The sequence below is a fragment of the Heloderma suspectum genome, chromosome 2 (assembly GCF_057233095.1).
Source record: "Heloderma suspectum isolate Gila_16-S chromosome 2, 16-S_ref, whole genome shotgun sequence".
Taxonomy (NCBI): Eukaryota; Metazoa; Chordata; class Lepidosauria; order Squamata; family Helodermatidae; genus Heloderma; species Heloderma suspectum.
The window spans coordinates 331,982,501-331,997,397 of record NC_139459.1 but is presented as its reverse complement, the minus strand read 5'-3'; the positions used below and the strand labels follow the sequence as shown (position 1 = coordinate 331,997,397).

The following is a 14,897-nucleotide window of genomic DNA, read 5'->3' as shown; positions in this document are numbered from 1 at the left end:
GTCCAGCTGTCACAGCCACACGTTACTACCGGGAAAACCATAGCTTTGATTAGACGGACCTTTGCCGGCAAGGTGATGTCTGTGCTTCTGACTATGCTGTCTAGGTTTGCTAGTAGCAAACTGCATTCTCTGAAGTGCTTATATAGCCCAATCAGGAGCACCCACGAACAAAGCTCACTCCAGAGAACAGCGAGGTTTGCAGAAGTACAAAAAAAGTATCATTAGGAAAAACAACCCAGAGGGGCCACCGCAAGAAAACAGCCGACGCACTAAGCGTGCTTAGTGGATACAGAACGCCACCTGAGTGCTGAGGAAAGAGTGGAAAACAGGAGGCGGGAAATGCAGTGTTCTGGAAGAGGCCGTGGCCGGCTGGTGCCCCTAACAGGCGCACTCCACACTGCAACACTTTGTTACAGGCCCCGCTGATTCCATTTCTGGAAAACTCCTGGACTATAGCGCGCCATTACAACAACGGCGGAAGAAGAGGCGACAAGGCGCCGCCCCTCGCCGTATCTTTCCTCCCTAGCGGAACCCCGAGGAACTGGGTTACCTCACCAAAGGAGAGGCGGGGGAAGAGCACACGGGGCGGAAAAAACAGCAGCTCCCCCGCCCTTCCTCAGCTTGGACTAGCCCGCTTGCCCCGCCCCCAACGGTTTCCTCCCAAGACTTCAAACTGCACGCCCCGCCCTGTTTTGGCGTTCATTTACGGCGGGGAGCGCGCGCGGTAAAGCGTACGGGTAGAAAGGCGAGCCCTGCTGTAGGCACGCCCCCTTTCAGGCGGACGAGCCAATGAAACTTCTTCGACCTTTGCCCTCCCCCTTCCTCCATCGGGGGGGTAACGCGATAACGACCAGCCGGGAGGAGCGGGCGCTGGGTTATCGTAACGGCCGTGGCGGACTAACGTGCTGCTACCTTTGGCAGGGCCGCGATGGAGGTAGTTTCTCTCACCACAGAAACACGCAGCTGTGTTCGGTGGGGAAGTGTACATTACCCGCTATTCTTACCCCTTCCCCCGCTTTCCCCACATCATGGAGTGGTACGGTCCTATATCGCCCGCTTTGTTCCCCTCTCTTCTTCACTTTGTGGTATCACCCTCAAGCCGCGTTTACTTTGATGGGCAATTCCGCGCCTGTCTCGACTCTTAACACCCCCCCCCCCCCGCGGTTGTTCATTCTCCTTCGAATGGTACATTCCGCACCCAGTCTTTGAAGAGAAAGTGGGAGGGAGAATTTTTGTGCGGGGGGGGAGGAGCGGGATGATGGGGGTGAGGCCAGGTGGACGAGGTGAAGGAAGCATGCGTACCCTCTGGTATTTCGCAGATGAAACTGAGGACGTGCATGCTGCACTCCTCGTCCCAAAGGTCGCTGTCCTATCCCCCTTTTTGTACTTACCTGAAGACCCTATTCAAGATAACTGTATTGGGTTCCACTGCAACAGACGACTCTCCTTCGGCTTCAAAGCCCGTTTGTTTTTTGGGAGGAGGATATAAATGGGCGGAAATTTTTGCCCTGCACTATCTTAGCAACAGTTACGGAATACACCTCAGGAGCTGCATTGTGTGAAATGGCAAGCCGTACGCTGCTGGCGCCTTAGGGTGTTTCTGTTTTTATCATGCTATCACCCTGCTAAATTCATGACATTTTATGGTGTGGGGTGGATGGATGTCCAGGTGATGACGTCTTCCACTTGTAATCTTCCCATGTCTACCCACTGCTGCTTCTGCCTTTTTTCTTACCACAGAAAATCCGTTAAGGAAGAAAAGACGGAATAGCCGCGCCATGCCTTCTGATTGGTGGTGCTTCTGTCTGGAAGCACCCTTAGTGTTCATGCACATACATTTAGATGCATGTGCGCTGCAGACAAGATGCATCCAGCATCAGGAGTCAGCACCAACAGGCTGAGCCCCATCCCATGATCTTGAGGCAGGTGGAACCAGCCCAGAAGAGAAAAGGGCCAATTTTGCGGGCATGCGCAGCTGCCACCACCTGCCATTTTAAGTACCCCACACTGTCTCTGGGGTCACAATAGATTGTCACTGCAGTGACTCAGTGTTTGGGATGTCCCTGAGAGGGAGTGTGGGAGAATTAAGATGGTGGATGCCTGCAGCAGTGCTTGATGGCAAAATCAGCCTTTTTCCTGCCGCTAGCACCTGTCAGGATTAGAGGAGTGGAGCTGCCACCATCCACGGGAGCTTCTCTGTTGCCCAGGCAAGCAGCTTTGACACCATGTTCTCTACCACATGGGCAGTACGCTTTGCCGCTGCCCTTTGCATTGCACAGATGGGCAGCTTTGCTTCTGCCTGGCCCAGCCCTGCATCCAGCCATGCAGATCCTTAAGTTCTAGAAGGTGGGGAAAGGGATGCTAAACACTGAAGAATTGCAGCTCTAGCAATTAAAAATAAAATGTCTAGCAGGATTTCCTCCAAAAGTAAAAGTACGGATAAAATGCCAGAGACATCCCCCCCCCCCCCAATCCTAGGGTGCTAGCCATGTTAGTCTGTTACAGCAAAAACAACGTTGGGACACCTTAAACTGCCTAATTGATTTATTATAAGATAACACTTTTGTGTTTATTTTACTAGATCCATGAAGTGTATTGTGAGTTGGCAGATACATACATACAGATTTGATATAAATAAAATGTATATCCTGCTTTTCTTCCATGATGGAACTCTGGGTTGTGTACATAGGATTCCTAGTTGGTCTCCCATTCAGGCAGGGGCTGAACAGACCTAGACCTGCTTAATATCAACAAGGTTGCAGCAGCATCTGGTTTCATAAGTATATGAGAGAGAAACTGAATAGTGGGTCCAGAAGTTGGTGCAATGGAAGAGATCCAATCTGTGACATTTCTGGGCAAAGCTCAAATGTATACAAGAGAAGCAGAATGATAGGCCACAACAGTAATAACTGGCTGTTTTTTCTGCCTCCATAGACTAAAAATTTGTATCCTTGAGCTAGATAGGTCAAACCTTGGTACATACACTGTCCTGAGTTGGGACAGGGAGAAGGTTGCTGGTGATACAGTGATCCATCACCATGCCTTCCTTTTTTATCCACTATGTGGAGCAAAATCAGCGTTTTGCTGCTTACAATGAGAGAAAAGAGAGCTTGAAGAGAGGCTGAACCAAGGCTGGAGATGGAGAAGTTATTACTGCTGTACTGTCTCCCTGTCTGCTGAAAGTGAGTCTGCTCTAAAACAGGTTCCATCCCCATTTTTGCAAGATTATTTGGGAGTAGGCACCTGTCCCTGAAAATCAGAGAAATCTTTGTCTAATGTGCTTTGTGGGAAGTCCATGGGAAGAGAAAAAGTCTTCTGCTACACTCGGGCATTTTACCTGGACTGCTCCTGGGTTGAATGACTTGCACCAAAATAGCTTAAGCACAGTCAAGTGTGCATATGACATTAACATTGGCACACTCATCTACATACCCAAATAAACTCGACATGTTTGGGCATTCAGGAAAGTGATGCTGACATGCTTCCTTTTACATTCCAAAGAAGGTAAAATACCATTATTCCCTTTTTTAAGCTGACCAATGTCTCTGTCTTGAGTCTGCTCCCTAGAATAGGGGAATCCCAGGTTAGCCATGTTGTGGAAAACCCCTTTGCCTAATTAAAACAGAATCCTGCTGTGCCTTTTAAAGAAAATGTGCAAGAGAAAGTTCCAAGGAACATTTGCCTCTATTAGTGAAGGATATATCCCAGTCCAACCAATGACATCTGTTTGTGAGAGCATGCTTCTGCATGTATGTCATTAGGAATTGTGGTAAATCTCATGCATATCCAAATGTGCCTCCATACATAAATGCTTTCTATCTGTGCTGCCTTGCATTAATAACTCCATGTCTGAATGCATATGCACAACTGTGTACCGATGCAAGTGGTCACATGTAATTACTTTTTTGAAGTGCACATGTAAATACGTTTTAAAATCATAGTTCGATTGAGGCACTTATCCCAAGCACTTTTTGGGTTTTGTACAATACTTCCGTAATATCCAGTCTGCTGTGCTTCTCCTTCTCTACACCCCCCCCCCCAACACTCAAAAGGTACTCTTCAGAGCAGGAGAGAGAGAATGCAGCTCATCTAAATATGAAAAGGGTGCTTTTTCTGTGCTCTGTGAGAAGAATAAATTGAAAAACTAAGGGTCCAAATGGGGTTCAGTACTCAGTTTCAGGTTTTTTTGTTTGTTTTCTGGAACAGCAGTGACATTTACCATTAGCCAAACACCTCTCAAGTGTTTGGTTTTTAAAAGCTGCTGCTGTCTAAACAAGGAATCTTTACAGGTGTTTGCCTTTATTTAAAAACGGGGCTTTATGAGTGCTCCTGCTCTGGAGTTATGCAGTGCAGTTTTCATGTATAGCGCATTGTGCAGGACTTGGACCAGAAAGACCTGGGTTCAGATCCTTCACTTACTCAAGGGCAAATCACTGTTTCTCTGTCCTGACCATGGGATACAAAACCTTGGGTTGTATCCGGACTTAAATAAGCTGGAGTTAGTTCCCATTGAAATCAATCATGATTAGCTTTATTTTATTGGGGTCTAGGTTCACCTAACTTAGTCTGGATCCAAAACATTAAGTATAACTCACATCAGTGGATTTGAGGAGAAGGAGAGTTGAGCAGCTTGTTGCTAGTGACGTCACAAACAATTTCCATTAAGAATTTGCAACATTCATGGAGCCACATTTCATCTGGCAAACAAGAGCAATAGATACAGTTGTTTCTGGGAAAGAATTGGACTTTTCCACTGATAAGATGTTGCAGGTGAAGTTCTGGAAAAATGTGATATCAGCACAGCAGCACCACAACATATGAGCGAACATATGTGGATTGTGCACTGCTTATGAGAAGCAACTGCATAAAAAGGGATAGTTCAGAAAGGTCCTTAGATTGTAGGGTAGATCTGAGGGGAAAAAAATTCCTTGGGGCTCTTTGAAAAGTCCCCGAATTTCTATCTTCTCACATCATGAGGCACTGTACAAATTTCACTTCTAAGTTGCAATTGCTCATAATACTTGCGTGTTGCAAATTTCTCTACTATAGCTAGTGCAGCAGTGCTGTGTGCAATTGCCAAAGTCTGGTTTGATGTTGGTTTTAACTTTTTCTTTCCAGGAACTTGTATGTTACTGACTTAGCAGAATTCTGCCTGGTATCTCAAAATTCTATGCTTTTTATCTTTCTTTTCAGAGTAGGCTCTTACCTTTTTTCTTACTTTGTTTGATAATGGATCAACAGCTAGGAGGCAGAGGGTAACTGGAGATTTTCCTCAAGCAGATATACTTCAGCCTTTGTTTACATGTGCAAAGGATGAATCAAGCTGAACTGAAAGTGAGTTAACAACTACAGGCCAAAGCAGAATCTTTTGACTTGCTTCTCTTTCATCCCAAGATAGGAGATCATGTAACAATACCATGGCTATTGGGTGGAGTTCACAGTTCCATATAGAACACATATTGGCCTGGTTTGCACATGACGCTAGCCCATGGTTTATTTAACCCAGGGTTTGTTGCTTAACCCAGGGTTTGTTGCTCTACCCAGGGTTTGTCTGCTGGAGAGGGTTCAGAGGAGGGCAATGAGGATGATCAGGGTACTGGAAACAAATCCCTATGAGGAGAGACTGAAAGAACTGGGCATGTTTAGCCTTGAAAAGAGAAGACTGAGGGGAGATAGGATAGCGCTGTTCCAGTACTTGAAAGGTTGTCACAGAGAAGAAGGCCAGGAGCTCTTCTTGATCATCCCAGAATGCAGGACACAGAATAATTTGTTCAAGTTACAGGAAGCCAGATTCCGGCTGAACATCAGGAAAAACTTCCTGACTGTTAGAGCAATACAATAATGGAAGCAATTACCTAGGGAGGTAGTAGGCTCTCCCATACTGGAGGCATTCAAGATGAGGCTGGGCAGCCATCTGTCAAGGATGCTTTGACTTAGATTCCTGCACTGAGCAGAGGGTTGGACTCGATGATCTTATAGGCCCCTTCCAACCCCACTATTCTATGATCGAACAAGCCATGGTTTCTTTTCTCGGTCCCTGGGTTATTTGTTTCCGTCCTCCTTCGCCTTCTCTGTCCCTGTATCCCAAATGCCTTTGTGGCACTGTAGTACTAGCATGTGGAGCAACTCATTTTTATTTTACTACTCTTGCCCACTGCCTCTGTAGCCTGGTGAAACAACCCATGAACAACCCACAGTTCTGGGTTCACATGTAACAACAACCCAGAGTTCACAACCCAACAACCAACTATGGGTTCTTTTTCTGGGTTGTTCATGATTAACAAAGCATGGTTTGTTAGCACGGCTGCTTTTAGACATGACAACCCAGAATTCAACAAGCCATGCTATGGGATAGCTTTATGTGTGAACCAGGCCAGTGATTTCTGAATGGCCGAAGGAGATGACCTGGGGAGGGTACATAATTCATTGGTCATATTTTGCATGCAGAAAGTCTCAGGTCCAGTCCCCGGCTTCTTCAGATAAGATCAAGTTAGCAGGTGATGTGAAATACTTCTGCTTGAGACCCTGGAAAGCTGCAGTTAGTCAGAGTGGACAATACTGAGCTAGAATCCTATCTAGAATCCTGGACATAAATAACCTTAGGTAAAGGAGCCTGAATATACATTATTATTTAAGAGCATAAGAAGTATCTTGCCAGATTAGGCCAAAGTCCATCTAGATTAGTGTTAGCACTTGATGTTGTTGTTCAGTCTTTGGCTAGTGCTTCACCAGTAAACCAAGAGCTTCCTTCTGCTAAGTCCTGGTTTGGATGAAAGCTGCTACCTCTGGATAAGTGTATCTGAATCTTAATTGTGTGTTCAAGCCTTGAGTTTGCATCACTGGGGTTATATAACGTAAAGCAAATTGTACAATATAAGAGCCCTGATGGATCAGACCAGAGGTCCATCTAGTCCAGCATACTGGGTTGGATTCAGAGTATCATCCTTTGGTGGAGGAAGCTCCTTTGGATCCTACCCCCTATTTCCAGTAGTGGCCAGCCAAATACTTCTGAAAAGCACCCACTCCTAACTCTGAATATTAGTACTCTGAAGAAGAGCAAGCTCAATTTGGATATTCACTTAAGTTGGTTATTTACGTAAATACATTTTAAATTTTAAAATAGAAAGCTTTTGATTATAAATTGTAAACTGCAAAGCATATACACACTGAAAAGACCTATAGCATGTTTAGTAATGATAGTAGCTTTGTGTCTAAGCTCCATCATCTTCAAACTTCATCCAATAAGTCCTGCTTTGTGAAGTTGTTAACAATATATGTATTGTACTTTTGACATAGATATGGTTGAGCAGTGCTATGATGTTAATATTTAGGAATCAGGTTTCATTTTTATATGTATTAACACTTTTTAGTCAGATTTTCAAATGACTATTCATACAAACTCCACACACATTCAAAACATTACAGTAACATAGGAAAAGAAATAATAATAACAATAACAGTAATAAGTAATAACAGTAATATCAGTCTTCATTCCCACCACATGTTCAATTCTAAATGTGCTGACCAGATATCTGTGAATTTGGACAGGTTTCACTTGTTAAAAGGCTATTGCTTTGCAACTAATTCAGTATTTGTATTTAGATTTAGCACTATTATAATAATCCTCCAAAGAAACATCTGTGTATTTTGAAAGAAATCTTTTTTGTTTTTCTTTCTTTTCCTTAAAAGAGTGGCACAACTGGGGTGTTAATCACATGACCAAAGATGGCATCCTATTTAGCACAAGAAGTTCAGCTTGCTAAAAGACATGAAGAAATGTAAGTACTTGTAAGTACTAGAAAATACAATTAAAAGTTTGACATGAATGGTTAAGAATTTGAAATATTTTTTCAAGACTGTTTACATTTATACCGATTTGCGATGTATTTCCCAAACTAAAACTAATTGGGCAGTTCTGCATGTTACTATGTAGACGCTCCAGAAAAGGTAACAGTTTCTTACAATTCAGTGGGGCTTACTCCCAGGTAAGTGTGTATATAGGATTGCGGCCTTACAGCAATATAATTTCCCACTAAACTCTGTGGATGTTCTAACAATAGAAAGCTGTTCCCTTCTATCAAAGATTAAGGAAAATATTGCCTCTAGGGGGAGCTGTGCTGCTTTTCTTATGAATTGCTAAGTGAATGTGAAGTCATGACTATCAACACTGAATATCCTGATTGAAATTCCAGTTACAGTTGCGCAATTGGCTTCTGCCTTCCTAAATTCAATCTGAAGTTTCATTTCAATACATTTTTCATATTGAAATTTAAATTTTAAAATATTTGCAGATCACTAAAATACCTTATTAAAAGTTTACATTTGGATTAATAATGTTTTAGCTATAAGTAGGTTTTCTCACCCAAAAGGGGACTGTAAAATTATGATCTGTAATGCTTTTTTAAATTGTATAAAGGAATCGTCCTATGATTAGGTCCTTTGGAACTCTTTTAAAACAGGAAGACCTCTGCTGGACCAGATTAAAAGTCTGTCTCCGGGGTAGCCAAAGTTTCAGACCCTCCAAAGCACAGATCACAACCTTCAAACATTTGAGAGCCCCAAGATGTGTGCGATGTTTATGCATGCATTTTTAAAAATTTAATTCATAGTATATAAAAAATGACATACTTACTGTATCACAGCCAGTTAGAGGTAGAATCATTGTGAGTTTTCATGTTAGTTGTAAGTCTTCTGAAGTCTGTTTGATAAGGGAAATGGTCTTGGAGGGCACAGATTAATCCAACGCCTTCCTAGATGAATCCTGCAGAGGATGGGTGAGAGTGGCAAGGCCTGGAAATGGTGCAGATTAATCCCCCTACATCTAATGCCTTATGAAAAGGCCTTGGAGGGGGACAGATTAATGTCACCTTCCTAGGTGAGGCCAGCAGAGTGTGGGTGGAGGAGAAAAGGGGGAAAGGCCCCATAGTCTGGGCCTAAATGCTCCAGTGTTCCCCGAAGAGGGGAAATACTACCTGACCTCCCACCCTCTTCCAAGCCTTAGTAGCCTCCTCCCACTTTTCTTGGCTCTGGGCTTCTGTTTGTTCCATTTGGGCTGATCCTTCTTTCTCTCTCTTTCTCCTTTCCACAGTTTACAGCTCTGTGGCAATTACTTCTGTCTCATTCCCTTCCATGTTTCTTGAGCACTGTCCTTCTTCCCCTCTCTCCTGTATCCTGCCCATGCTGGTTCAGTTAGTTTTCTCTCTAGCATGCCAGATGCTTCTCCTTTGCTCTCAGTGACACTTGCAACCCACGTGGCTGTAGAGGGCTGGGATGTTGGCATCTTAGGGAGGATTCAGCAAAAGCACACAAGGTGCAAAGAAGCTTATGGAACTTCAGTTTACCAATGTCTATTATATGGAAAGAGTAGAACTTATAATTTGAAGACATGTATATAAGCAATTAAGGCACAATCATTTATGCATGGCAAATTGCAGAGGAAATCAATCATTCCAATGCGTGTGCATTGTATCAACCGTATCCGACAATTACAAAGGAACGTGTATCAACCATATCCGTCAATTACAAAGGAAGTCAATAGTTCCTGTACATATTCGTCATATCAGTAGAATCCCAGCGTATTACCATTTTGACTAGAAATAGTCTTCCTCGGGATCTATATAGACTACTTTTATTAACTGCTATATATAATACGCTATGAAATCTAATATCACAAGAAAAAAATCCACTTCCTCAATATTATAAATTTTCAGTGGTGTACTGATCAATTAAATAAAGCCAAATAGCAAGGTATATCATAAATTATGAGCTTATTAATTCATCTGGAGAAAACGTCAATACCATATTAAAAGTGGAAATTCAAAAAGGAGAACCAAATATATTCTCAGTGTTGCTTATTCACCCAAATTTTGCTAGCACAAAATTGCCATAAGCTAAACATCATTTTAGGGAGCAATCCTATCTCCCCTAGACAGCATCTGGGGGACGTAGGATTTTTTGGTTTCTGGGCTCCAACTTCAGAGCCCAGAAACCACACTCCTTGTCCCCTCGTAGCTGGTGTGGTTCTCTCCATGCCAGCTACATCTCTGCATTTGGAAACCGAGTGTGGATCCTGGGAAAAGGGGGCGGTCCCAGGGGTGGCAAGGGGAGGTGACTGCGGAAGCCGCATTATGCAGCTTCCTTCGCACTGTGTGGCCTCCCTCCTCCTGCTCCGAAGCTCACTGACTAGACAGGCGAAATTGCCTGTCTCAGCAAAAATGCAGGGTGGCCAGAGCATGGAGGCAAGGATCACCTCCGTGCTCTGGCCACCCTGCATTGGATAGTTGTCAGCCGCCAAGTTCAGAGACTCACAACTATCTCCATAGGATAGTGCCCTTAACCTAATTTTCTCCAGCTCGCTCTTTCCCAAAAGGTACTTGTACTCTGAAAGCCAGTCACCACACAGAAGAGATAATACCACCAAAACAGCCATAAATCAGGAAGTGGAATCAGACATGAATATACAAAACCGTAGTTCACAGTTTAAAGGTACGGTACATATCAAGCACAATGCTTACAAATAAGCTGTCAAATCATTCCTTTCATTCAAATCCACAGAGACCAAAGAAGTAAGAGTAAATATCCAGAATGCTTCCCCCTGTAACAGAAGTATGTCTATATCAACTCTATTGTACAAATGTGATCTCAAACACTTAGTCACAAAGAAAGAAAATCCTCCCATTTGTGAGACTTTTCTGTGGCATGAGATACCAAAGGAGCATCTGTAACCTTGTTCTTAATTTTATTATGGTGTTCAGACACCTTAGTTTTCAAAGACCTCACAGTTTTTCCCACATACGTGTACTTGCAAGTACATATATAACATAGATGACATGAGTGGTATTGCAGTTGGCCATATGGCATAATTTAAAGTCCCTACCATTGACCAGATGTATAAATTCCTGAATTTGAAGGGATTGAGGATAGTTAACACAATGTCCGCATTTATAATGGCCACTAATATCCTCATTGAAAGGACTTTTATGGGGAAAATTGGAATGAACAAGAAGGTCCTTGAAGGATGTGGTCCTGTGATAACTTACCATTACATCAGAACAACCGGGTAATTCATTCACTAGATGCCAATGTTTTCTGATAATCTTAGTTATCAAAAATTATAACAAAGAATACTGCATAGAAAAAAATATTTGTGATGTAGAGCGACATGATTGTTGAGTGAACAATTGTTGACGTGGAATTCTGTCCACTCTCTTTCTTGCCTCATGGATTATCTGAGTTGGATATCCTCTGTTCTGTAGTTCTACAGTCAAAGGTGGTACATGGACTAGATGGTATATGGGCTAGATGGCGTAGGGGAGAGGGAAGATAACTACCAGTGACTAATTCATTCAGTTTACGATCTCCATCTTTGTCAAAAGCTTTTTTGATATACGGATGTAAAGATAGATAGACAGACAGACAGACAGACAGAAGTAAATGTCTATTTGATCACCCTTTTCCACCTGCTTGTTGATTCACTCAGCAAACTTCAAAAGGTTGGTGAAGTAGGACTTTCTTTTTTGGAAGCCATGCTGATTCTGTTCTACAAGACTTGTTCTTGTTTAATCATTCTATCTTTTATAATGCAGTCCCATAATGCAGAGTGTTTCTGCAGCTTGAGGAACGCTACAAATTTGTCACTGTAAACATTCTGCCTCGGTGTGCTTCAGTGGTTGAAAAGGCAGAAAGAATATTAAAAGGCAGAGAGAATATTTGTTGTTGTTGTTGTTCAGTCGTTCAGTCGTGTCCGACTCTTCGTGACCCCATGGACCATAGCACGCCAGGCCTTCCTGTCCTGCGCTCTCTCCCGGAGCGTGCTCAAGTTCATATTCATTGCATCGGTGATGCTATCTAGCCATCTCATCCTCTGCCGTCCCCTTCTCCTTTTGCCTTCAGTCTTTCCCAGCATCAAGGTCTTTTCCAGGGAGTTTTCTCTTCGCATTTGGTGGCCAAAATATTGGAGCTTCAGCTTCATTATCTGTCCTTCCAATGAGCAGTCAGGGTTGATTTCCTTTAGGATGGACTGATTTGACCTCCTTGCAGTCCAGGGCACTCGTAAGAGTCTTCTCCAGCACCACAGTTCGAAAGCATCAATTCTTCGGCGCTCAGCCTTCCTTATAGTCCAGCTCTCACAGCCATACATTACTACTGGGAAAACCATAGCTTTGATTAGACGGACCTTTGTCGGCAAGGTGATGTCTCTGCTTCTTACTATGCTGTCTAGGTTTGCCATAGCTTTCCTCCCAAGGAGCAAGCGTCTTTTAATTTCATGGCTACAGTCACCATCTGCGGTGATCTTGGAGCCCAAGAAAGTAAAATCTGTCACTGCTTCCATTTCCTCCCCTTCTATATGCCAGGAAGTGATGGGGCCAGATGACATGATCTTAGTTTTTTTAATGTTGAGTTTCAAATCAGCTTTTGCACTCTCCTCTTTCACCCTCAACAAGAGGCTCTTGAGATCCTCTTCGCTTTCTGCCATTAGGGTGGTATCGTCTGCATATCGGAGGTTGTTGATAATTCTCCCGGCAATCTTAATTCCGACCTCTGATTCATCCAGTCCGGCATTTCTCATGATGTACTCTGCATATAAGTTAAATAAGCAGGGTGACAATATGCAGCCTTGTCGTACTCCTTTCCCAATTTTGAACCAATCGGTTGTTCCATGTCTGGTTCTTACTGTTGCTTCTTGACCCTCGTACAAGTTTCTCAGGAGACAGGTAAGGTGGTCTGGTACTCCCATCACTTTAAGAATTTGCCACAGTTTGTTGTGATCCACACAATCAAAGGCTTTAGCGTAGTCAATGAAGCAGAAATAGACGTTTTTCTGGAATTCTCTTGCTTTCTCCATGATCCAGCGAATGTTGGCGATTTGATCTCTAGTTCCTCTGCCTCTTCTAAACCCAGCTTGTACTTCCGGTAGTTCTCGGTTCGCATACTGCTGAAGCCTAGCTTGTAGGATTTGGAGCATCACCTTGCTGGCATGTGAAATGAGCGCAATTGTGCGGTAGTTTGAACACTCTTTGGCGTTGCCCTTCTTTGGAATTGGAATGTAAACTGACCTTTTCCAGTCTTGTGGCCACTGTTGAGTGTTCCAGATTTGTTGGCATATTGAGTGCAGCACTTTAACAGCATCATCTTTTAGGATTTTAAATAGCTCAGCTGGGAGACTGTCATCTCCGCTAGCTTTGTTGTTACTAATGCTTCCTAAGGCCCACTTGACTTCACTCTCGAGGATGTCCGGCTCAAGTTCAGTGACCGCACTATCATGGCTATCAGGGACATTCAGATCTTTCCTGTATAGTTCTTCTGTGTATTCTTGCCACCTCTTCTTAATCTCATCTGCTTCTGTTAGGTCCCTGCCTTCTTTGTCCTTTATCATGCCCGTCTTTGCACAAAACGTACCCTTGAGATCTCCAATTTTCTTGAAGAGATCTCTAGTCTTTCCCATTCTGTTGTTTTCCTCGATTTCTTTGCATTGTTCATTTAAGAAGGCCTTCTTGTCTCTCCTTGCTATTCTCTGGAACTCTGCATTCAGTTGGGTATATCTTCCCCTTTCTCCCTTGCTTTTCGCTTCCCTTCTTTCGTGAGCTACTTGTAAAGCCTCATCAGACAGCCACTTGGCTTTCTTGCATTTCTTTTTCTTTGGGACGGATTTCGTTGCTGCCTCCTGAACAATGTTACGGACCTCCATCCATAGTTCCTCAGGCACTCTGTCTATCAGGTCTAATCCCTGAAATCTATTCCTCACCTCCACTGTATATTCATCAGGGATATGATTTAGGTCATACCTGAACGGTTTAGTGGTTTTCCCGACGTTCTTCAATTTAAGCCGAAATTTTGCAAGAAGCAGCTCATGATTTGAGCCACAGTCAGCTCCAGGTCTTGTTTTTACTGACTGTATGGAGCTTCTCCATCTTTGGCTGCAAAGGACATAATCAATCTGATTTCGATATTGACCATCTGGTGATGACCATGTGTAGAGTCGCCTCTTGTGCTGTTGGAAAAGAGTGTTTGCTATGATCAGCATGTTCTCTTGGCAAAACTCTATTAGCTTTTGTCCTGCTTCATTTTGTACACCAAGGCCATGCCTGCCTGTTATCCCGGTGATTTCTTGACTTCCTACTTTAGCATTCCAATCCCCTATGATGAAGAGGACATCTTTTTTTTTTTGGTGTTAGTTCTAGAAGGTGTTGTAGGTCTTCATAGAACCGATCAACCTCAGCTTCTTCGGCCTCAGTGGTTGGGGCATAGACTTGAATTACTGTGATGTTGAATGGTTTGCCTTGGATTCGTACTGAGATCATTCTATCATTTTTAAGATTGTACCCCAGTACTGCTTTTCCCACCGTTTTGTTGACTATGAGTGCTACTCCATTTCTTCTAAGGGATTCTTGCCCACAATAGTAGATATGATGGTCACCTGAATTAAATTCGCCCATGCCTGTCCATTTTAGTTCGCTGATTCCCAAGATGTCGATGTTCAAACTTGCCATCTCATGTTTGACCACCTCCAGCTTACCTTGATTCATTGATCTGACATTCCAGGTTCCTAAACAATATTGTTCTTTACAGCATCGGATTTTCTTTTCACCGCCAGACACATCCACAGCTGAGTGTCCTTTCGGGTTTGGCCCAGCCGCTTCACTCTTTCTGGCGCTACTTGGAAATACCCTCTGCTCTTCCCCAGTAGCATATTGGACACCTTCCAACCTGAGGGGCTCATCTTCCGGCGTCATATCTTTTAGCCTTGTGATACGTTCCATGGGGTTTTCTTGGCAAGATTACTGGAGTGGGTTGCCATTTCCTTCTCCAGTGGACCACATTTTGTCAGAACTCTCTGCCATGACCTGTCCGTCTTGGGTGGCCCTGCACGGCATAGCTTATGGCTTCACTGAGTTACG

At 43.5% G+C, this 14,897-nt stretch overlaps 1 protein-coding gene across 3 annotated transcripts in view; it reads left to right on the top strand.

Moving 5' to 3' along the window:
• Positions 1–829: 829 nt before the first annotated feature.
• Positions 830–14,897, top strand: part of CEP15 (centrosomal protein 15) — a 44,315-nt gene continuing 30,247 nt past the window's right edge. For 2 of the 3 annotated variants that reach the window (XR_014788572.1, XM_084840491.1), the window contains exons 1-2: positions 830–934; positions 7,690–7,778. Coding sequence is in view for 2 of the 3 variants with exons in the window: in XM_084840491.1 (XP_084696617.1) it covers positions 7,726–7,778 (53 nt within the window). In the remaining variant the exon portion in view is untranslated. Of the gene's footprint in view, positions 935–7,689; positions 7,789–14,897 lie in introns of all 3 variants that reach the window. The other variant, XM_084840494.1, reaches the window with a different exon arrangement.